The sequence below is a fragment of the Aotus nancymaae genome, unplaced genomic scaffold, assembly GCF_030222135.1.
Source record: "Aotus nancymaae isolate 86718 unplaced genomic scaffold, 86718_ANA_hifiasm-v0.15.2.pri h1tg000059l, whole genome shotgun sequence".
NCBI classification, from domain to species: domain Eukaryota; kingdom Metazoa; phylum Chordata; class Mammalia; order Primates; family Aotidae; genus Aotus; species Aotus nancymaae.
In genome coordinates, this window is record NW_026988473.1 from 52,932,619 (window position 1) to 52,957,514 (window position 24,896).

Here is a 24,896-nt window from a genome sequence, read left to right on the forward strand (position 1 = left end):
CCAATATCTCTCATAACAACTGAGGACAACTTTTAGGGTTGCCCCAAAAAGGCTGCCAAATTATAGGAGTCACTACATTCAGGGAAGTCCAGATACAGCTTTCTATTTGATTTACAGTTCTCCAAGTCCAGATGCAGTTTACTACTCAGGCATCATTTTGATTATAATCATCTAAGGTGAGTTGTTCTTGATTGGGAGCTTTTGCCACCAGGGGAAATTTGGCAATGTCTAGAGACAGTTTTGATAGTTATAGCTAGAGACTGTACCTGGCATCTAGGAGGTAAAAGCCAGGGATGTTGCTAAATATCCTACACAGGATAGCCCCCATAGCAAAGAATTACCCAGCCCAAAGTATCAATAATTCCAAGGTTTAGAAACTCTGCTATAGGCATATATAGTGAATGAGAGTACATACTTTGTAGTCAGTTTATATCCCAGCTGTACTAATTACTACATATGTTAAGCTGACCAAGTTATATTAACCCAAGTTTGTGTTCTCAACTGTAAAATGGATATAACAATAGCTGATCAAATTATAGGGATTAAATTCTCATCTCATTTCTTGACAGACAGTAAGCACTCAATAGATCATATGCACACAAATGTATTACAATGTTTGTAGATCTTATCGGCCAAAAGTTTGTGTGACCTTATCCATGGCAATGCCTACCTGAATAGATCATTCAACATTCAAATAAGGATTAGTGAACAGAGCTGGGGAAGGATATACAGAGAATTATGAAAAGACAGCTTAGTGGCAAATTACTGGTGAAAGTGAGGTTTCTCAATGTTTGACTAGAAATTTACAAATAACCAAGGGAAGGAGGCTAAAATGATCCATGTGATAATGGATTAGCACTGGAGATATAAGTATGAATTTGTATTTCGCTCAATTTAGATGAAGATGGTTACATACAGAAATATTTACAGATATGTATATATACATAGATTAGTATAAATACACATTTCCTTGCTCTGTTGGCTGAGTAGGTCTAGAAGCAAGAATAGCCCAGCAGCAAAAGAACAATTAGCTTCCAGATCTTGGTTTCTAATACCGTTCTCCAATAAGAACCAGGATTTCTTAGAGAAATGGCTGATTCTAGGACTGAGGTCATACAAGATAAACACTGGGTATCTTATAGGGACATAAAGTAAAGAAATGCTCAAAAAATAAACATAAATAAAACTAAAATATTTATTGGGGTACATCAAAGGTACACAGGAGCCAAATGAAAGAGTTCCCTATGGCCAAATCTGGAACAATATAAGCAACAGAATAAATATTAGATTATAATTCAAACAATTAAATTAAAACTCATAATCCATACTGATATAAATGGTAACTTATTAAGTAAATAAATGGGGGAGAATAAATAAATCTCCTATGCAGAAAAATTCCAAATAGTTTATGCAAATTCTCAGTCATCCATGAGATAGAGCATAACTCCCCACCCCTTGAGTATGGGCTCTGAGTAGGAATTTCCTGCCAAAGAGTATAGTATGGTGGGGGAGGGCGAAGGTAAATTTACAGTAGAAAAACCTGACAAACGCTATCTCAGCCAAGTGATCAAGATTAACATCAGCAGCAGTAAGTAATGTTGGCAGCATGTAGCCTTAAGACAAGGTGATAAAAATGGCATTTTACCTCTGTGATCTCCCTGCTCTAAACCCATAACCCCAGTCTAATAATGACAAAAACATCAGAATCCAACAGATGGTTCTCTATACTTAACCAATACTCCCTCAAAACTGTCAGCATGATCAGAAACAAGGAATGTCTGAGAAACTGTCACAGCTAAGAGAAGCCTAAGGAGGCATGAAGACAGAATGTAATGTGGTATACTGGATGGATTCCAGGTCAGTAAAAAAGACATTAGGTAAAAATTAAACTTGAATAAAACATGGACTTTAGTTAATGTAGTATTATTAATTGTAACAAATGTACTATACTAATATAAAATGTTACTAATAGGAAAAATGAGTGAAAGGGTATATGGACAGTCTGTTGTACTATCTTCTCTATTTTCCTGTAACTTTACTGAATTTATTTAGAAACTTTTTTTCCTCTGTGAATGCAAACTCCCCAAAGGATTCCCCACAGCAAGTGAAAAGCCACAGAGGCAGGTGCCTTCTGGCTTGAAAGATCCCATCTAGGCTGTCATGGCCGAGGGAGAAAAAGGGCAATGGTGCCTTTCATGGGCTATTCCTGGGTCTCACTGAATAGAAAATTGTTTCCAGTTGCCCTGAAACAAGTGCTGCCTATAATGAATCCCTCTGGAGTACTCCCTGACATCTCCCCAAATGGGTAACAAAAGTCTATCTTTCTACACATTTACATCTGCCAAGGCTCACAGTTGAGACAACAGACTGAAAACCTGCCACAACTGTTGACATCCACGACACTCCTGATACGGCCTCATTAGCTCCACCTTTGGTTTATGCAACTGTATTTTTTCAGGACACTAACAATTTTCAGACAGATCCTTACAGGCTCCAGAAATATACCACTCAGCCCTTACTCCATGAAGACACAAAACAAAACAAGCAACAAAGAGGGGCAGCTGGCTCAGTGAAGTTTTCTGCAGATGAAAGGCCCACTTAGAGGATTCATGGTCCCACTCGACACAGAAAACAAATCAGAACCACCTCTACACACAAGCCCAATTAAAGAAAATAAGCACAATCCTATGGGAAAAGAACAATCATTGAACTAAAATCTCTCTCCCCCACTTTTTTTTAAAGACAGAGTTTTTGCTCTTGTTGCCCAGGCTGGAGTGCAATGGTACAATCTCAGCTCACTGCAACCTCCGCCTCCCCGGTTCAAGCAATTCTCCTGCCTCAGCCTCCTAAGCAGCTAGGATTACAGGCATACACCACCATGCCCAGCTCATTTTTTATATTTAGTAGAGATGGAGTTCCACCATGTTGATCAGGCTGGTATCCAACTCCTGACTTCAGATGATCCACCCACCTCAGCCTCCCAAAGTGCTGGGATTACAGGCGTGAGCCACCAGCCAAGAGAGATCTCTTAAATATGACTGATGGAATAGTCCTGAAGTGAGTTCAATAGAAAAAAATGAACTACAGGCCCAGATACTTTGAAATTAACATAAATGGAGAGAGAAAAATTATGAGGTCACAGGCCATATGTCAAAGACAAAACAAAAAAGGCTTTATGCTAAAAAGTAAAAATAACAAAGATATTTATTGCAACAAAAAATGTACTGTGTAAAAATTTAAACTGAAAACTACATAAAAACTCAAAAGACATCCAACCCAAAAGAATTCCAAAACTAAAAGTAAAAGGATTTTTTTTATACCAGGCAAACTTAAAAAAACATGCAAAAGTGTAGTGAATTAAAATTATAATGAATTTAAAGCACAAACACATTAGACAGGAAACTAGATGATAATAACTCATAATGAAATACAACTGTCCTTAAATGTATAACATACTTGAAATATTTTTAGCAAAATTCTCAGAAAACAAGAAATGAAATCAACAACAATACAATAGAAATGGGACATTAGGTAACTAAGACGTTGACAGATAAAGTTAAAAAAGTAATAGTATAATGGATATGCTTAGTCTAATAGATAAAGAAAACTAGATGAAATGTAGTTTCTGTTCAAGCACCCGTGGGAATGGTTACAGAAGCTATTTATTAGACCACCAAACAGAAAATCCTTAATAGTAAACAAAAGTATAGGAAACCACATTTATTACTAGAATGTAAAACCAGAAATTAACACCACATGGGAAAAACAATTTCACCTACTTTAAAATTCAAATGTTTGCTTCTAAAAAAAACAAAGAAGGCCGGGCGCGGTGGCTCAAGCCTGTAATCCCAGCACTTTGGGAGGCCGAGGCGGGTGGATCACGAGGTCAAGAGATCGAGACCATCCTGGTCAACATGGTGAAACCCCGTCTCTACTAATACAAAAAATTAGCTGGGCACGGTGGCGCGTGCCTGTAATCCCAGCTACTCAGGAGGCTGAGGCAGGAGAATTGCCTGAACCCAGGAGGCGGAGATTGTGGTGAGCCGAGATCGCGCCATTGCGCTCCAGCCTGGGTATCAAGAGCGAAACTCCGTCTCAAAAAAAAAAAAACAAAGAATCAAAAGTACAATTGCAAAGCATCTAAAAACCAAAAACAGTACAAATATTGTACATCAAAATCTAAACAGCACAGCTGAAGCTCCCGCTAGGCAATGGAAAAGCCTTACACATAATTAAACAAGAATGAGGTGCATTAAATATCCAACTCAGGAAATAGAAAAAGCAACAAATATACTGGGAACTTTATAGGTGACAACCACGAATTAATGAATTACTCACTGTAAATAGTTATAGATCTAGGACAGGGAAAGACGTTCAGGATGGGATGCTGCATTTAAGATTTCCAAGGTGGCAATAAACTAGGTATCGACGGAACGTATCATAAAATGATAAAAGCCATTTACGACAAACCTACAGCCAATATCAAACTGAACAGACAAAAGCTAGAAGAATTCCCTTTGAAATCAGGCACTAGACAAGGATGCCCTCTCTCACCATTCCTATACAATATAGTATTGGAAGTTCTAGCCAGAGCAATCAGGCAAGAAAAAGAAATAAACAGTATTCAAATAAGAAAGGAGGAAGTCAAACTGTCTCTATTTGTAGACGACATGATTGTATATCTAGAAAACCCCACCGTCTCAGCCCAAAATCTTCTCAAACTGATAAGCAACTTCAGCAAAATCTCAGAATACAAAATCAATGTGCAGAAATCACAAGCATTCCTATATACCAGTAACAGACAAACAGAGAGCCAAATCAAAAGTGAACTCCCATTCACAATTGCTACTAAGAGAATAAAATACCTAGGAATACAGCTAACAAAGGATGTAAAGGACCTCTTCAAGGAGAACTGCAAGCCAGTGCTCAACGAAATAAGAGAGCACACAAACAGATGGAGAAACATGCCATGCTCATGGTTAGGAAGAATTAATATTGAGAAAATGACCATACTGCCCAAAGTAATTTACAGATTCAATGCTATTGCCATCAAGCTACCAATGACCTTCTTCACAGAACTGGAAAAAACCACTTTAAACTTCATATGGAATCACAAAAGAGCCTGCATAGCCAAGACAATCCTAAGCAAAAAGAACAAAGCCGGAGGCATTACACTGCCAGACTTCAAACTATATTACAAGGCTACAGTAATCAAAACAGCATGGTACTGGTACCAAAACAGAGATATAGACCAATGAAACAGAACAGAGGCCCCAGAAGCAACACCACACATCTATAACCATCTGATCTTTGACAAACCTGACAAAAGCAAATCATGGGGAAAGGATTCCCTGTTTAATAAATGGTGTTGGGAAAACTGGCTAGCAATGTGCAGAAAGCAGAAACTGGACCCCTTCCTGTCACCTTACACTAAAATTAACTCCAGATGGATTAAAGATTTAAACATAAAACCTAACACTATAAAAACAATAGAAGAACACGTAGGCAAAACCATCCAGGACATAGGCATAGGCAAGGACTTTGTGACCAAAACACCAAAAGCATTGGCAACAAAAGCCAAGATAGACAACTGGGATCTAATTAAAATTCAGAGCTTCTGTACAGCAAAATAAACCATCATTAGAGCAAACTGGCAACCAACAGAATGGGAAAAAAATTTTGCAATCTACCCATCTGACAAAGGGCTAATATCCAGAATCTACAAAGAACTAAAACAGATATACAAGAAAAAAAAACCATTCAAAAGTGGGTGAAGGATATGAACAGACACTTTTCAAAAGAAGACATATATATGAGGCCAAAAAACATATGAAAAAATGCTCATCATCACTGGTCATTAGAGAAATGCAAATCAAAACCACATTGAGATACCATGTCATGCCAGTTAGAATGACCATCCTTAAAAAATCTGGAGACAACAGATGCTGGAAAGGATGTGGAGAAATAGGAACACTCTTACACAGTTGGTGTGAGTGTAAATTAGTTCAACCATTGTGGAAGACAGTGTGGCAATTTCTCAAGGATCTAGAAATAGAAATTCATTTGACCCAGCAATCCCATTACCCAAAGAACTAAATCGTTCTACTATAAAGACACATGTACACGTATGTTCATTGCAGCCCTGTGTACAATAGCAAAGACCTGGAACCAACCCAAATGCCCATCAATGATAGACTGGACAAAGAAAATGTGGTACATATACACCATGGAACACTACGTAGTCATAAAAAATGATGAGTTCTTGTCCTTTGTAGGGACCTGGATGAATCTGGAAGCCATCATTTTCAGCAAACTGACACAAGAACAGAAAACCAAACACTGCATGTTCTCACTTATAGGTGGGTGTTGAACAATGAGAACACATGGACTCAGGGAGAGGAGCATCAGACACTGGGGGCAGTTGGGGGGGGTAGGGGAGGGACGGGGGTAGGGTGGGGAGGGATAACATGGGGAGAAATGCTGGATATAGTATACACCTAAAGTAAAATTTAAAGAAAAAAAAGATTTCCGAGGTGGAACAGTTTTGATGATAGAGATCCAAGGTGTGACATGACTCCAAGTAACTTAAATGGTTTGTAAGTGATAAACGCTGGACTATACAAAGCCAAGAAATACAACATTTGAACTCTGAAGTACTGAATAGAGGTCTCTGATATAACGGTGGGATTCAGGATTAAGACAGAGAGCCAGTGTTACTGTGTTGGAGGGACCCGAACGTCGTAGTGGAGGGTTAGACTAATATCACCAGGTGGCACAGGTTCTATCGTTTTATGGCCGCCAGGAACTTGAATAGCTGCTCATTATGGAAAAGGGGTAGTATCTGTCTGTGAAGAGGGTTATTTCTAATCAAACAAGTGGTAGATAGGACGGCTGCTTGAGATAAGAACCACCTGGAGAGATTAGCTCAGACAAAGAGGAACATAAAACAATTCGCAAATAAGTGACTGAAATAAGTATGACACTTGGAGGTTTTATAATGTCTTAGGGAGGTGGCCAGGAATGAATGGGAAAACAAGGCAATATGGAATTAATTAAAACTCCATTTACTTTCCCAGTTGATCGATCCAGTCACACTTGGTTTTCCCATGAGGTATCAATACCAGCCGTTCCCAAACCAGCTGATCATAATATCCTAACCACGTTGCGAGTCTGGAGAGTGCCCCTATTACAGAATGGAAGAGGCGCCAGGAGTGTAGTTAAATCTTTATTTTAGCGGAGCTGGATCCTGACTCTAGCCGTCCCATCGCCCAACCCTAACCCTCTGTCGCTGCTCTCACGCTTGTCTTCCTTCCGCAGCCCTCGTTTCCATCCCTCCCGTCAGCTCGCGCTCTCCTCCAGGTTCTCCTGCACAGACCTTGGAGGGCAGCGTGGGAATAGGTTAACTGCAAGCAAGCTGAGGGGAGCTGCACGTTCCGCAAGACGCGCTCAAGAATGATTCCCAATTCCACGTCCCCGCGCCCCCACAGCCCGCTGACGAGGGTGATACCTGTGAGCACTGCTCCTCTCCAGGAGCCCGTTCCGTCACGCCCAAGCGCCAGTTCTGAGAGGAGCCGCGGAATCGCTGTCTTGGCCAGTGAAGGGAGCTGGCGTTGGTAATCACGCCGCAACTAGGAACCCCTGACTTCGCCGAACCCTCAACTCCGTGCCCTCTTCGAGTTTCATAAATTGCCACGGCACACCCTCGGTGCACTCTTGCGTACGCGCACCAGCTGTGGAAGGAACCCCCAGGAGCCCCCGCGACGCGGGTCGGTAAGGTAGACCAGGCCTTTTCAAGCTCCGCCCCTTTCTGCAGGCCCCGCCCACGCCGCACGTTTGCAACTCTGGCCCTGTGAGTGGACTCAAGCTATGCTTCCGGTGGCTAAAAGAAATGAGCGTCATACTTCCGGCGCTTACTCACCCCCTACGGAAAAGCTACTCCAAATCACATTTCTGTTCCCCACACCCTTTTTATCTGGAATCAAAAAACAACGTCAATTTTGACAAGAAATCTGGTGTCTTACATGGTCTTTATTGGTTCGCAGATTCATTCATTCAGTTTGTATGGAATAAAAAGTCTTGCAGTTCTTTGTTCAGTTTTGGCTTGATAAGAATGAGGTACTTTGTGACATCTGAGAAGCATTGTCAATTAGGCATTGGATGTAGGCTTCTGGGAGTTTAGAGATATCTGGGCCTAGACCCGTAAAATTTGTGTCAAACTGGGTAGATACTGATTGAGGCCCTCCATTGGAAGAGGATTGCAGAGGGAGGGACAGAGAGGAAGAGAGAAAATAGAATAGAAGGAAATGCACTGGGATTGGCCTGGGGAACACCAACAGCATTGATTGAGTCAGGAAGGTGGGCATGCAAAAGAGAGAGAGAAGGATCAGCCTGAGAGGTAGGAGGAAATCTGGTGGGTGTGGAGACACAGAGGGAAGAGATGTGTGTGTAACAGAGGAGAGAATGCTTAGTAAATGATGATATGATTAGTGCTTGCATAGAGGCAGGTAGACAGTGCTGTAGGAGCAAAGTGAAAGAACTTAAACCAGAGCGAGCTTTATATCTAGGCCAGGAGTCGACTATGGTAAAGCAAGCTAGCAACTAGAAATTTTTGCTAACCTACTTTGTACTTCTTAAATCATAAACACATTATAGATGTCATCTCATGTAATTATTATTACTTCACTTAAGATAGAGGTTATCATCCCCAAATTTATTGAAACTGAGATGGCAGGGTGGGGCTTCAGGCTCTGTCACTTCATACTTATCCCACTGCTGCCCACTCAATCCTTCAAGCCTTAGCCATTAACAAGTTATGATGGAATTGTGGAATAACATTTTCTAAAATTGGGTATATGGTGTGTGAATCATTTGTGAGGGCCTTGATCTTTATAAAAGTCATATTTAACTAATTAGGTGAAATAAGCATTTTAACTTCCAAGTGTTGCCAGTAAACAGGCTCAAGCATGGTATACAGCCAGTTAAGAGGTAAGGAAATGGAAGAGGCACAAAGTAGGAGGGAGAATGACTAGTTTTCCTCTAATACCTCTCATAGGTATAAGGTTTCTGACCAGTATTTTCAAAGGTCCACTGATTGAACAAGGGTAATTTTCAGGCTACAGTCACCTTACTAACAATCCAGCTATTTTTTAAATGACACAACTTTATAAGTTGTGTTTATAAGTTTGTCTCAGCATTCCTATCTTAGTCTGTGCTACTACAACAAAATAACAGACTAATTTATAAAGAACATAAATTTCTGTTTTTGATTTTGGAACTCCGAAATCAAGGCACCAGCATGTTCAGTTATCTGGCGAGAGCTGTTACCTGCTTCCAACATGGTGCTTTATTGCTGCATTATCTGGAGGGGAGGAATGCTGTCCCCTCCCATGATAGAAGGCAACGTGGAACGACAAGAAAGCCCACAACTGCATTAAACCTTTTTAATAAGGCCTTATTCCCATTTAGGAGGGGAGGAACCCTTATGACCTAGTCACCTTTTAAAGGCCCCACCTCATAATACTATCGCATTTGCCATTAAATTTTATTAGTAGAATTTTGCAGGGGACACATTCAAACCGTAACAATATGACTCTTGTAGAGGTGAAGGATTCTGAAGCCATGTGGGACTAGCTCCTTAGGATGCATAGAAATTTTTGCTATAAACCCCATTTCTTCTATCATCATGAAATCCAGCTCTTCTGGATTAACATCCGTCTGTATTTACAGGTTGAGCATCCCTAATATGAAAATCCAAAATCCAAAATGCTCCAAAATAAAACTTTTTGGAGCACTGACATGATGCTACAAATGGAAAATTCCAAAGATGACCCCATCCAATGGGTTGCAGTCACCACACAGGTGCAAAACACACAGTTTATTCATTGTCCCCAGGTATTCTGGTGATGCTGCCATGCTGCTTAGTTACCCTGAATGCATTACTTTTTTCACTGTGTTAGTGGTATGTCATATTTTACTGTCTAGTATTGATGTGTGAATAATTGTAAGTGATTGCTTATAGATAACTTATAAATCCAGAGTCAGAAATGATGGTGATATCAAAAACCACAGATCATCCACATGAGTGGCTGAGATGGTGACATCTTTGCTTTCTGATTGTTCAATGTATACCAACCTTGCTTTCTGCACAAAATTATTAAAAATATTGTATAATATTCCCTTCAGGCTATGTGTATAAGCTGTATGTAAAATATGAGTTTTGTGTTTAGATTCGGGTTCCATGTCAAGGTATCTCATTATGTATATTCAAATATTGGTCGGCCGCAGTGGCTCATGCCTGTAATCCCAGCACTTTGGGAGGCCGAGGCAAGTGGATCACTTGAGGTCAGGAGTTCGAGACCAGCCTGGCCAACATGGTGAAACCCCATCTCTACTAAAAATACTAAAAATTAGCCAGCCCTGGTGGTGCATGCCTGTAATCCCACCTACACCTGAGGCTGAGGCAGGAGAATTGCTTGAACCCTGAAGACAGAGGTTGAAGTGAGCCAAGATTGCACAACTGTGCTCCAGCCTGGGTGAAAGAGCGAGACTCTGTCTCAAAAAGAAAAGTATATGCAAATATTTCAAAATCAGAAAAAAATCCAAAATCTGAAACATATCTGCTCCCAAGAATTTTGGATAAGTAATACTCAACCTGAATTTAGAAAAAGATATAGTGAAGACTGGACCTAATTTAACCAACAGTTTTCCTTAGACCACTTATTTATTCATTCAACACATTTTTATTGAGAATGTAATATGTGGCAAATATTTTACTAGCATTGGAAATATATTAGTAAATACAACAAGAAGAGGACTGCCTTAACACCCAACAGAAATATTTTCTATTCAAAGATTATATATTTCTTCAAAGTTTTATATTCTATACACCCTCAGAATATTGTGTTGTATAAATTGTGTGTTGCAGTATTCAATCTAGAATTGTAGGTAGTTATTAGTGATGGTAATTTCATTTCATAGGTCATGTGTTAGGTATTTGTCCATTTTTGGCTTCCAACCAACTGAATGTCTTTACTATTTTTATACTTTAATGTGAGCTTGACAGGAAGTTAGAAACCCCTCCATAGAGGTCGAATAAAGTGAAAATTCACTTTTCTTGTCTTTGTTGCAACTAGGGCACAGCATGTAACTTGGACTCAATTAACTAGGTGCACTCAGTATAAACTTTGAACAGCTAGTGACACAAAAAACAAGGACACACCATATAGTTTCTTTTATTTATTTTTAAATAGACTTTATTTTATAGATCAGTTTTGGATTCAAAGTTTTAGAAAAATTGAGGCGGTAGTATAGAGAGTTACCTTTTATTCCACAACTAGTTTTTTCCCTGTTATTACCATCTTACATTATTATGGTGTATTAGTTACAATTAAGAAAATTAAAAAATAAAATAACATTGATACCTTATTATTAACTTTCCTTTCTTCCTTCCTTCCCCTCCATCTCTTTATTTCCTTCTTTCTTTCTTTTCTTTCTTCTTTCTTTTTTCTTTCTTTCCCTTCTTTCTCTTCTTTCCCTTCTTTTATTTCTTTCTCTCTCTCCTTCCTTCCTTCCTTTCTTCTTTCTTTTCTTTCTTTCTCTTTCTTTCTTTCTCTTTTCTTTCTTCTTTTTTTGACTGGGTCTCATTCTGTCATCCAGGCTATAGGGCTGGAGTGCCATGGTGTGATCACGCCTCACTGCAACCTGGACCTCCTTGAGCTCATGTGATCCTCCCATCTCAGCCCCCTAAGTAGCTGGGATTACAGGTACATGCCACCAGGCCTGGCTAATTTTTTTGTATTTTTTATAGAGATAGATTTTTGGCATGTTGTCCAGGCTGATAATGACCAGATTTCTTTGGTTGGTTTATTTGTTTGTTTTTATCTTTTTTCTTTTCTCTGATGCAGGATCCCAACTGGAACATCACATTACATTTAGTTGTCATGTCTCTTTAGGCTCTTCTTGACTGTGATGGTTTCCTATACTCTCCTTGTGTTTGATAACCTTGACAGTGTTGAGGGGTACTGGTCGAGTGTTTTATATGATCTCCCTTTATTTGGAGTTTTCTGATGTTTTTCTTATGATTAGACTGGAGATGACAGTCACAGAGATAAAATACCATTTTTATTACATCATATCACAGGTACATAGTATCAACATGATTTATCCTTGTTGTAATATCTTTTCATTAGACATTTTCTGGGTCTTTACTTTCCCCCTCCTTCTCTAGCATGGGAATTAGTGATTTCATGAAGACAGCTTTGTTAGGAAGCCCCACTGGCATCTATTTTGGTGGGATGAGTAGGAACATAATTTTCAATATGTCAGTAATCCATTGGTGCATACAAACCATTTCAAAATTTAGTGCTTCAAAACAGCAATCATTTTATTTTACTTAGGAGTGTGTTTGAAATTTGGTCAGAGAGGATGGCAGTTATCATTAATGCCAATATTTAAAATATGACCGTGGGAATGAATGGCTAAAATCATTGGATAAGTGAGGATTAAGGAATCTCAGAATGCAAACTATTCTATGTGAAAATTAAAATAACCAAGCACTATAACAAGAGCAGTATCTTGGGGAGAGTGGCAGTGAGCCAGGGGAATCTTCAAGGAATGGGTTGGAGAGTAACCTAGACATCTAAAATAAAATAAAACCCCAGAATTCCACTTTCCTAACTATACCTTATATCCTCCTTCTCCCTCATGGTAAAACATCTCCAAATTAGTGTCCACATTGTCTGTTTCTTTTTTTTATTTTTCCTCTGGTGACTGAACTAGATCTCATCTAGATCATAACTAACAGCCAAAGTTATCAAATTCAACTAATAATTTCCTATCCTTCTCTATATCACCTCAACTAGCACATATCCTTTGAATGAAGGTTTTCAGTGATTATCATACCCCAGATGAAAGTTTGCCTATTGTGGTACGGTTCCAGTAAATTTTAAAAAGATAGTAAAAAATGTGTATGAAAATACATTATATCTCAGTCATTACTCTGGTGTATCAAACATAGAATTGGATAAGACAAAGTGAAATAAGAGCTCAATAGCTGGTTTTAAAATGGATGGATGTATACATGAATTAAAGAAGTAAGAAATAAGTACAGCTACTAAATAGCTCTTCACTGGAGAGGAATACACAGTCAATCTGAGGTCTGTGGTTTCTGGACCCCATGTTCGTGATGGCTGTAGAATAGTTACCATGGAAAACCACCTCTAAACATGTTATCTCCTCTAAACATGTGAATGTTAGAAGTTTAGGTGAAAGAGCCAACTTCCAGCCAGTTTATTTATGTTACAGATTTATGAGAACTAAAGTAGACTCCAGAATCGACCATTTTAGACAAGTTGGGCCACAGCGTGACATGGCGTGCGGGCATCAAAACCTGTGGAGGGGTCAGCCTAGGATTCATAAACTCCAATTTCTAAAATTCTAATTTCTCTCGTTTTTTAAAGAAATATTCATTAGGTAAATTGGGCTCATTCAAAAGAAGATGACCAAGATGAATACAGGGTATTAAAGCATATTAGATAAAGAAATTTTAAAGAAACTCGTGGGCAGTTGGTGGCGAGAATTGAATGTGGCCAAAAACTAAAATTGACCTCAGTGAGTTCTGGTATAGAAGAATGACAATTGCTCCAGAACTAAAACTAGAGAAACTTGGTTGAAGATACAGGAAAATTGATTTTGACTTATCATGAGGAAGATCTCTATAATAGTAAAAACTACCTTTATATGAAAGAGAGTGGCCCAACAAAGTAAGGAGCTGTATCATTCCTGGTTATGTAAACACTGAACAATTATTCAATAGAGCTATTACAGAATAATTTAAGCCTCAGATATGTAGTTGGATTATATTACCATTGAATTCCCTTTTTATTCTGATAGTCTATGCTTATGAAATTTGAGGTGATTATATAAAATTTTGGGGGGTTTTCAGGAGAGAACATAAAGAAGTAGGAAATATTATTTCCTCTGGTACCTTTTCGCAAGCTGAAATGCTCCAGATCAAATGAACCCAGTAATAAAGACTGTTAATGGATATTTTAATTGCTTTAATCAGAGTCTATTCTGAGGTTTGTATGCCAAAGACATGCAAATTTGAGACGTCTTTGACGTTAGAATTATGCTTGAAATTTGTATTAGCTGTTATTTTAAACAATATGATTGAAACCTAGATTCAATTGTGATTGTGCTTAAAACATGCCCATGGCAGCTTAATTAACTAGAAACTCCTCACAGTAGCACCTGACACCTTTCACAATCAGGAAGTAATCTAACTTTTCATCTTGTATTTTCCCCCATGTTCTAGTTTAGATTGTAGTATTAACAGTTTTTAGAACATGTTCATTTTTACACTTCTTCCTGAAATAACCTAATTCATAATTGCCTACTAAAATCCTAAAATCCTGCTCCTTTTTTTTTTTTCTTTTTTTTTGAGATGAAGTCTCACTCTGTCACCCAGCCTGGAGTGCAGTGGTACAATCTCGACTCACCACAACTTCCACCTCCTGTGTCCAAGCGATTTTCCTGCCTCAGCCTCCCGAGTAGCTGGGACCACAGGCGCGTGCCACTGCGCCCAGCTAATTTTTTGTATTTTTAGTAGAGGCGGGGTTTCACAGTGTTAGCCAGGATGGTCTCGATCTCCTGACTTCGTGATCGACCCATCTCGCCTAATCCTGCTCTTTTGTAAAGGATGTTACCATAGCTCTAAAAGTCAGACTCAGAGGTCACTGCCTATGAGAGAAGGACTTTCTTCCAGCCAGTTTCCTGAGAGCCCCTTTGACATCTTTGTTCCTCAGACTATAAATTATGGGGTTCAGCATTGGACTCACCACTGTATAGAACACAGATATCATTTTATCCCGTTCTTTTGTAGTCTTGGAGTTTGGCCTCATGTAGGTGAAAATTCCTGACCCATAAAAGAGGACAACAACAGTAAGATGGGAGCCACAGGTGGAAAAAGCCTTGAGCCTTGCTTCCCCAGACCGCATCTGGATAACAGTGGAGATAATATTCCAATAAGAAACAAGAATCATGGAGACAGGAACCAGGAGGATTCCCACGCCCATTGAAAAAATGGCCATTTCTGTGCTGTAAGTGTCTGCAGAAGCCAGCTTCAGGAGGGCAGGAGGTTCACAAAAGTAGTGGTTGATAATATTCTCTCCCCAGTAGGGAAGATGGAAAGTAAAGCTGGTATCTACTAAAGACACTAGTGCCCCACTGGCCCAGGACCCAAGGGACAACCAGAGACACACCTGTTGGGTCATGATGTTGGAGTAGTGCAAGGGCTTGCAGACAGCCACATACCGGTCATAGGACATCACGGCCAGCAGCGCACACTCTGTACACCCAACCAGAAGAAAGACAATTATCTGTGTCATACACCCATAAAAAGAAATGGTTTTCCTCTTTACCAGGAAGTGAACCAACACCTGAGGGACAATGCTAGTAGAGAAACAGAGATCTGCAAAGGAAAGATTTCTAAGAAAAAAATACATGGGTGTGTGAAGGCGAGAATCCATGAAGACGAGAATGATGATGAGCAGGTTTCCAAGCAGGGTCAGCAGATAAATGATGAGGAAAAGGATAAATAGGAGGATCTGGGTCTGCAAGTCCTGTGAAAGGCCCAGGAAGATAAACTTGTACACAAAGGTTTGGTTTTCTTCTCCCATTGATATTTTTGCCTGTTTACCTGTTTGGCACAAGAAGAAAGAACACATTTTTGTAGGGTCTATGACATCAAGTCTTGTAGAAGAGGCTCATGTTAAAAACTGACACCTAGTTGAGTATTTCTAGCTCTTTGCTATCCAGCTTGTTCTAATTAACAATAAATGGATATATTTATTATTATTAGTTGATTGCAATTTAAACCAACTTGTTATTTTCCAAATTCTCTCTCTACTGTGCTGCTTTTTAATAGAGTATGATATTGTTAAAGCCCTCTCGACTAGTTCTGATGTAAGGATGTTAGAGTTCATGTGGATTTTACTAACTGGCCTAAATATACTGTTAGGAAATGACTGTATATAGTGTTAGGACTATCCTTATGCAGAAAATTCTACCACTAACTATTCAAAACACTACACATTTAATCGTAACACACACTTGAAAAATGTGAAGCAGTTTTCAGGAATCAAACTTAATTTGACCTCTTCGGAAGCAACAGATTTTGCTGGGTTTAAAAGTAAAGCCTTAGCTATCCTACACTAAAGTCTGTACTATTTGGATTAAGAAATACAATATTAAAATTAAAGCAATACAAAAAGAAAAAATAAGTTAAAATTGTTGTGATATTTGGATAGGACTAGACTTGAAAAACACAAACACTTTCTAAGAAACCATGAAGAAAAATATGTATAGAATTTACTACATAAATTTAAAGACTCATGTGAGATAATAATATCATAAGATAAGCCACAAATAGAGGAAAATGTTGGAAGGAGATGGCAGAATAAAAGTTAAATAATTTTATTTTTCTTCAACATTTATTTTAGAATTAGTGTATATGTGCAGGTTGGTTACAAAGTTTGGAATACAAATGAATCTGCCACCCAGGTAGTGAGCATAGGATCCAAGAAGTAGTCTTTCAGCCATTTCCCATCTCACTCTCCACTCCCAGTTGTCCCCAGTGTCTGTTGTTTCCATGTCGATGGCAATGTGTACCCAATGTTTAGTTCCCACTTACCAGTTAGAACATGTGGTATTTGGTTTTCTGTTCCTGCATTAGTTCAATTAGGATTAATTGTTTTGAGCTGCATCCATGTTGCTGTGAAGAACATGATTTCATTCTTTTTCATGGCTGCATAGTATTCCATTGTGCATATGTTCCACGTTTTCTTTATTTAATCCACCATTGATGGGCATCAGGGTTGATTCTATGTCTTTTTTATTGCAAATAGTGCTGTGATAAACATATAATTGTCTGTGTCTTTTTAGTGGAATGATTTATTTTTCTTTGGGTGTATATATAGTAATGGGATTGCTGGGTCAAATGTGACTTCTATTCTTAGTTCCTTGAGAAGTCTCCAAACTGTTCTCTACAGTGGCTGGACTAATTTACATTCCTACTAACTGGCTATTCGTGTTCCCTCTTTTCTGCAGCCTTGCCATCATCTGTTATTTCTTGACTTTTCGGCAGAAGCCATTCTGACTGGTGATAGATGGTATATCTGTAACAAACCCACAGCCAACATCTTACTGAATGGGCAAAAGCCGGAACCATTCTGATTGAGAACTGTAATGAGACAAGGATGCCCAGTCTCACCACTTGTTTTCAACATAGTACCAGAAGAGAAAGAAATAAAAGGCATCCAAATAGGAGAAGAAGTCAAGTTAAATGACCTTATTATATTAAGAGTTTGTATAAAGCTCTATGAAAATTGTGAAGTCAAAGAAATAATAAGCCAAGAATATGAGCAGACTACTTACAAAGAAGACATGCAAATGGTTACTAAATATAAGAAAAATATCCAATATTACTATAACTCAATGAGTATAATTAAAACAATGGAAGATAAATTTTCACTTGGGTAATTATCTAAGATTTTAACACCAAAAATCATAACAAAAATAACTAGTCTATTCATTAAGCATTTAACACATAACATCATTAATTTTAGGGCTTCATATGATTACATCTTCCTAATAACATTATGAGGTGAATTAAAATACTACTAAGTTTGTCTTGCAGATAAGGAAACTGAAGCATGGAAAGATTAAGTTACTGTGCCCAAATTATACAATTAACAATATAATGGAGGTGAAAAAACAGGACACATTTGCAAAAGCAAGTGGTTAGGAGAATTTGTATTAATCTTTCTGGAAAAAAATGTTGCCAATTACAGTAAAATATTTAAATATTCATGTGTTTTGATGTAGTTCTCAATAGGATGAGGCAGGGAAAAACTTGCCCCATACTCAAAATTCAGTCTTAAAAATTTACTTACAGGATGTTTTCAAATATATGTAGCTGCAACAGTGAAAGGGGGCACAATATGGGCAAAATATCAACAATATAAGGGCACAGTATCTATTTATCTAGCTATAATTGGAGTTACCAAAATTAATGAAACACTCAGCCTATTCAAAGAACCATTTCTTCTCCTGCAATTATTATTATTATTATTATTATTATTATTATTATTTGAGGCAGCGTCTTGCTCTGTCACCCAGGCTGGAGTGCAGCAGTACTACTGTAGCTCACAACAGCTTCAAATTCCTGGGCTCAAGCCAGCCTCCCACCTCAGCCTCCAGAATAGTTGAGGCCTGTCATTTTCTTTTTCCCCTTCTCTGGTTGTCTAGGTCTATATGATCACCATTATTTCCTTTGGATCCTACAGATAATTATTATTAATATTATTATCAATAATAATGAGAATCACCTCCCATTGGTACTTAACCAAAAGCGGTTTTGCTGTTGTCTTAGAAGCCAATGCTAATACATGTTTTCAAAATGCACAGAAAAGACTAGAAGAAAAAATTTTCCAAAATGTGGAGAGTGGTTGACCCTGGGTTACTGGGATTACAGGTAGGTTACTTTTATTTTCTAATGTGTTGATACTTTTAAAAGCCCTATATTACTAATATAAGAAAAAATAAAATGAGAAAATGTAGTAGCACCTAACTGAGGATGCTCTAAAGTTATTTCTTTACTCCTTCTTGATAAGAAGTCCTGATGGATAACTGTTATAGGACTAGTCCTCTTGCAGAAAGCAAATACGAAACAAAATATGTGAAACAACTATTTTCAGATATTGAACAACGAACAGCCAACCCATAAAACAATGCCATTTGGCGAGGAAACAAACAAGGTGAGCCCTATAATCACACTAGCTTTATGCCTGGAGGCACTCTCAGGACTGTGGTCCGTGGGGTGGGAGTCTAAGGAGACCATGAGACCCTTGCTGAACTAATGAGACGGAAATCCATAATCGATAGTTGGAATTATGGAAGCGAATAGCAGAATGAAAGAAGCTGCAGGTAGGGACTCCAAGAATATCTCTGAGTCATGGCTGAATATTAAGCTGTACATACACAGGATAGGACAGCCAGGCCCAAAACAGCAACTGCCAGGGGGCTTATGGAAGGTTACAAGATTTTGGAATTTCAGCCTGCCAGAATAAAGAATCTTAATTGAAAATCCCTGGCACTAAGTTGATACCTCAGAGAAGGTAAGCATTAAGAGAGGATCATGATCAGTCAAGGATGCATAATGTAACCCCTAGAATAACCATTAAAATATAAAATAAGGTTATAGTTAAAAATAAAACTAAAAATGAAATAATTTAAAAATACTCAAGAAGAATGCAAGAAAAGGATATGAAAAGAACAAACAGTAGATAGGAATATTAGAAAGCAAGTAAGATGGTAGACTTAAATTGTATCCATAATTACATGAAAAATAAATGGACTAAACATTCCAATTAAAAGGCAGTGATTATCAGATTGGACAAAATAGACATAACAATGTTTTGTCTACAAGGAATTCATTTTTAAATATAAAAACATTTGTGTGAAAGCAAAAGGATGAAAAACCCACAAAAACACTAGTCATAGGAAAAGTAGAATATATGAATATATAAAGTATTACTGGAAACAAAGAGAGACCTTTAATGACGATAAGTGTCATTCGCCTCAAAGACAAAATCATACTTAATGTGAATGCACTTAATGAAGTTTCAAAATATACAAAGAAAAACTGATGTAATTTAAAGGATAATTAGAAGAAAAATACAGAAATAGTTGAAGATTTCAACAGTCTTCCTGATAGAACAAACAGAAAATCCGTGAGGGTACAGAAGACTTGAACAACATGAACAATCAACTTGGCCTAAAGGACATCTATAGATTACTGTACCCAATAAGTATAGAATATATACCTTTTCAAATGCAAAGGGAATGTTCACCAAGGTTAGACTATATATGCTAGGCAATAAATCAAATCTCAATAACACAGGATTGAAGTCACATAGGGCATATTCCCTGACCATGAAGGAATTATAAACCAATAACAAAAGGATATCTAGAAAATCCTCAAGCATTTGGAAATTAATCAACACAATTCTAAATAACACATGAGTCAAAGAGGAAATGAAATTGTAAAATATTTTAAACTGAATTATAATAAAAATAGCATTTTAACAAATTTAGAATTATTTTGAACTTTTAAGGAATTATGATTACTATTTCATTTATTTCATTTGTAGAGAAGAAAGGAAAAGTCAGTTTTTAAATGAAGTTGACATTAAATAAATACATATAAAATAGATATAAAGTCAAAATAAAATGAAAGTGTATAGATACAATCATATTCCATTTGAATAAAGCGTTGTGGTCAAGTGAGCTCCTATCATAAGTGCTCATTTAGGCCAACATTAGTAAATTTATTAAAACAATTCTACATGTTAATAGATTAGAATGAGAAAAAATAGTAAATGCCTCAAAAGATACTTGATAAAATTTGTCTTTCACTCTTAATAAGTACTTTTAGTCAAACAGACACTTAAGTATACATTTTTAAGAAGAAATCTGATTATTTCTTCTTTTGTATAACAATACACATTTGAAATAAAATGCTAGCATCATGCTTAATGGTCAAATACTAGAAAGATTCACATTAAATTCTGAGTTACATGAAGGATGTCTGTTTATTTTTCTAGAGTTAGCTAATGAAATGAAATTAGAAATATAAACTAGAAATGACAGGTATAATTATCGGAAAGGAATTGATCACTGCTTGTAGATTGATTTTCTCTTTGTAAATTTTAATACAATCTGAAAACTGATCAGAATAAATAAGAAATCTGTAAACAGGTAAGTTATCATATATATGTAACTATGTGCATAGTTTTTCTTATGTATATTAATCAGAACTACTTATAAAGTTAATTTTAAAAATAAATAATTCATAACAACCCTGCCAAAATATGTAGGTGTGAATTTAATGTGAATATGTTGAGAAAGAATACAGGAAAGTCAACATGCATAAATGGAGAAATAAACCTAATTTCTAGATGTAAGATTTCAATATTATAAAGATAGCTATTGTTAATAAATTATTGATTCTCATATATTAATGTTCCTAATAATTCTCTTTGTGAGAGGTTGTTAAAAATAAAAATTTCTGAGCTCTAGAGATTCTTAGTAGGTTTATGGTTGAACAATTTAATTTAACATTTAACAAGTCCATTTGGTGATTTTGATATGAGTATTCCATGAACATATTTTGAGAAATATCCCCCAGTAATTATCTAAAAATTAATTGCAGTTACAATCAAAGCCAATAAATAATCTCTGATGGGAAATTTAACAAAATAATTTTAAAGTTTACCCAGACAAATATATATAAATATATTCAGAGAAAAAATATGAAAAAGAATTGTAGTGGTAGGGAGGGTGGGGAGATTTAACCTATCTGATATTATGATTTCCTATTAAATTAGGATAATTTATATGCATCGTACTAGTGCAGATATCAATACTTCAATGGAATAAAATGGAGAAATGACTCAAACTCAAGTATATATGGGAATAAATGATAAAGGTATCATCTAAATCAATAGATGTATATTATTTAAAATGGTGTTAGCTACATGTTCTCACTCATAAGTGGGTGTTGAACAATGAGAACACATGGACACAGGGAGGGGAACATCACACACTGGGGCCTGGGAGGTGGGGAGCTAGGGGAGAAGTAGCAGGGGGTGAGGGGATTGGGGAGGGATAGCATTAGGAGAAATACTTAATGTAGATGATGGGGCAATGGATGCAGCAAACCACTACCATGGCACGTGTATACCTATGTAACAAAACTACATGATCTGCACATATACCCCAGAACTTAAAGTATAATAAATAAATTTTTAAAAAAGAATGGCTTGATGAATTTTTACAAAATACATATACTATGAACCCAGCACCCAGTGATGGAAGAGTGTGAACAACCTGGGCACTCTCCCTCCTTTATTCTCCTTTTCAATCACTGTTCCCCCAAGAGAAACTTATATACTGGCTGTTTATACAATAAATAATATTTGCCTCTTTGTGAACTTTAAATAAATGGATTAATACAATTTTAAAAAGTTAAATAAATAAAAATAAAATGATGTTAGAATATCTGGTTATCTGTTGAGAAAGGAAGTATTTTCACATCAGTTCTTCTCCAAAATCTAGATGGATTAAATATCTCAATGTAAAACAAAATAAAAACATCCCCAAATATTACTAGGAAAAATAATAGGTCAATGTTTGCTGTAATCTGAGTGGCAAATGACCTTCTAAGGACATCATGAAAACCGTTTGTAAAATGAACATAAAACCACAACTTCATATTATGGTTGTAAAGACTAAATTATTTTCTGTAATCTTTGAGTGGGAAAGGACCTTCTATGGACATCATGAAAACCATAACCATTAACTTAAGATTGGTATATTTTGTTATACAGCTATTTTAAATGAATGATTAAAGGACATATATATGAAAATATAAGTAACAAATAGAAAAACTACCACATCAAAGAGCTTTTAAAATCAAGAATACGAAGAACTTCTTAATGGAAAGTTTGGAAAAATAAATTTTAATGAGCAATTAGTAAAAGAAATTCAAATATCCAAAAAGCTAACTACAAAAGAATGTTCACCCTCACTTAGAATCAGAGAAATGTAAAATAAAACAAGTAGTTACTGATTCTTTCTCATTTTATTAGCAAAGGTGAAATAGATTGAAATTACCCACTATATTTTTGAGAGTAGAACAGATACAAAAAATGTAGGCATGTACATTTATAAAATCTCTCTGCAAGCCATCTTGAAGATATTTAAAAATTATAAAATGAACTTATCTTTTTTCCTGAACAGCTCAAGTTTCAGGACTTTATATTCTGGAAATAATTATAGGTATGCACAAAGCTTTGTTTCAGAGGATACTCACATACAGAATTATTTCCAGAGTAAATCAACCCACAGTCAAATAATAGGTGTTATGTTAAATAAATTATAATTTTCCTATATAATAGAACCTACACAGTAAGAGAAGTGGGTAAGAGTGCAAGATGTCTTAGTCATACATACATGGTTGAATCTTTGTTCCCCATTTTCAGGCTCTGTGGCTTTAGACAATTTAACTCCTTTTTGTCTGCTTCCTAATTTGTAAAATGAACATAAAACCATAACTTCATAATCTAGATGTAAAGATTAAATTAAGAACTTAGTAGAAAATTTGCATTATGCCTGGAAACTATAGTAAAGAAATGACTGCAACATTGATGGTTATGGTTATGATGATGATAATATGATAAACTTATGTCGTTAAAAATTTAAGTAGGTATGTATTTTCCATGGAAAGATGTTTGACATACAGCTAAATTTGAATAGTAGATTGCAAAATAGCATGTATAGGTATGATTTATATATATATACGGTGCATGTGTGTGTGTGTGTGAATGAGTGTGTAGAGAGAGAGAATGAGAGCATGTGTATGAGAGATGACTCTGTTAAAAATATCTTTACCACATTAATAATTCTTAACACACGACAAAAACTTAGAACTCAGGTAGAGTATATAAAGCGTGGTTAGCTATATCTCAAAGATAGGATGTATACATTTATGTGTGTATATATGTGGATTAGGGAAGAATGTAGCTTAATCTCAAAACAGGAAAGAAATCAAATCGAAAGGAATAATTAAGATGAAATGTAGTATCATTCATATTCTAAGGAAGACCTTGGGTAATTATAATTTCACACTATGAAGATTTCATGTAACTTTGTAAACTTTTCTAATTAATTCAACAAAAGTATCTCTTTATCTAATGCCGAGAGAAAATGAGAAGGAAAATAAGTGGCAAAAATAAAATAAAGAAAATAGACTTCAGAAGAAATCGGGGAGAGGAAGCTGAACATAGAGGCCAGGAATTCAGAGATGTGGAGAGAAGGCGGAAAGAGGAAAGGGAGTACAGGAAGAGATACGGAGGGCAGGTTGTTTCTCCAAACTGAAAGGACAGGTGATAAATCTGTTATCTCTCTAAGGCCCTAATAGCATTTTAATTAACATGTCCTTGCCAGATATCTTCTCTTAAGAGTCTCACACAGAGACAGAGCTGCACACAAAGGAATTCTTCCTTGTCACACACACATCACAAGCCACATGTACTTTCTCTCAGCTTTACAAACTTAATATCTCATAGAACATGCAGATATTCAAGATATACTCACACAATTATTTTATATTTGTTTATATGCATTCCCATGGCCACCAAATCTTCCACATATTAAACAGTATCAGAGGAGATACTGAGTCAACTGTATACTGACCAAGACTGAGTCACGTGGGAACTTATTCTGCCTGACTTGTATGGGAAGCATATTTGAGTATTGAGTATATGTGTGATGGCACCTGTAGTGGGTATCCTTGCCCATGCTGGGAGGACAGCACCGACTGTAATTGGACCCACTCTCCTCCATGTACCTTAGGCCACCAGCAGATTGGAGCCAGCAGTGCTAGCATTCTTACAGCAGTGTATTCATGCACTCTTGGTTCTTTCATATCTCTTAGACAAAACGCATGATCAAGCTCTTGATGAAGCTTCTCAAAGCAAGATTCCTAGTGTCCTTCCAGCTCCTTGCCTGTTTACTGGGCCATCCACTTGGGAAGATGATGGAACAAATGCAAACTGAGGTAGGCAACGAAGACCAAAGGGCTGACAGCAGAGGGCAGGGGAGAATCAGGGAGAGCTCCTTTTTTTTTTTTTTTTTTTTTTTTTTTTTTTTTTTTTTTTTTTGAGACGGAGTTTCGCTCTTGTTACCCAGGCAGGAGTGCAATGGCGCGATCTCGGCTCACCGCAACCTCCGCCTCCTGGGTTCAGGCAATTCTCCTGCCTCAGCCTCCTGAGTAG

The 24,896-nt window shown here is 37.0% G+C and overlaps 1 protein-coding gene across 1 annotated transcript; it reads right to left on the reverse strand.

The window, feature by feature from the left end:
* Positions 1–14,732: 14,732 nt before the first annotated feature.
* On the reverse strand, positions 14,733–15,725 carry LOC105720307 (olfactory receptor 2D3). The gene has a single exon (XM_012456739.2). It carries the CDS (start codon positions 15,723–15,725, stop codon positions 14,733–14,735), a length of 993 nt encoding a protein of 330 aa, XP_012312162.2.
* Between the last annotated feature and the right edge of the window lie 9,171 nt (positions 15,726–24,896).

Coding starts and splice junctions, on each gene's coding strand:
- LOC105720307 (XM_012456739.2), bottom strand. CDS start 15,725: ATGTGTTCTTTCTTCTTGTGCCAAACAGGTAAACAGGCAAAAATATCA.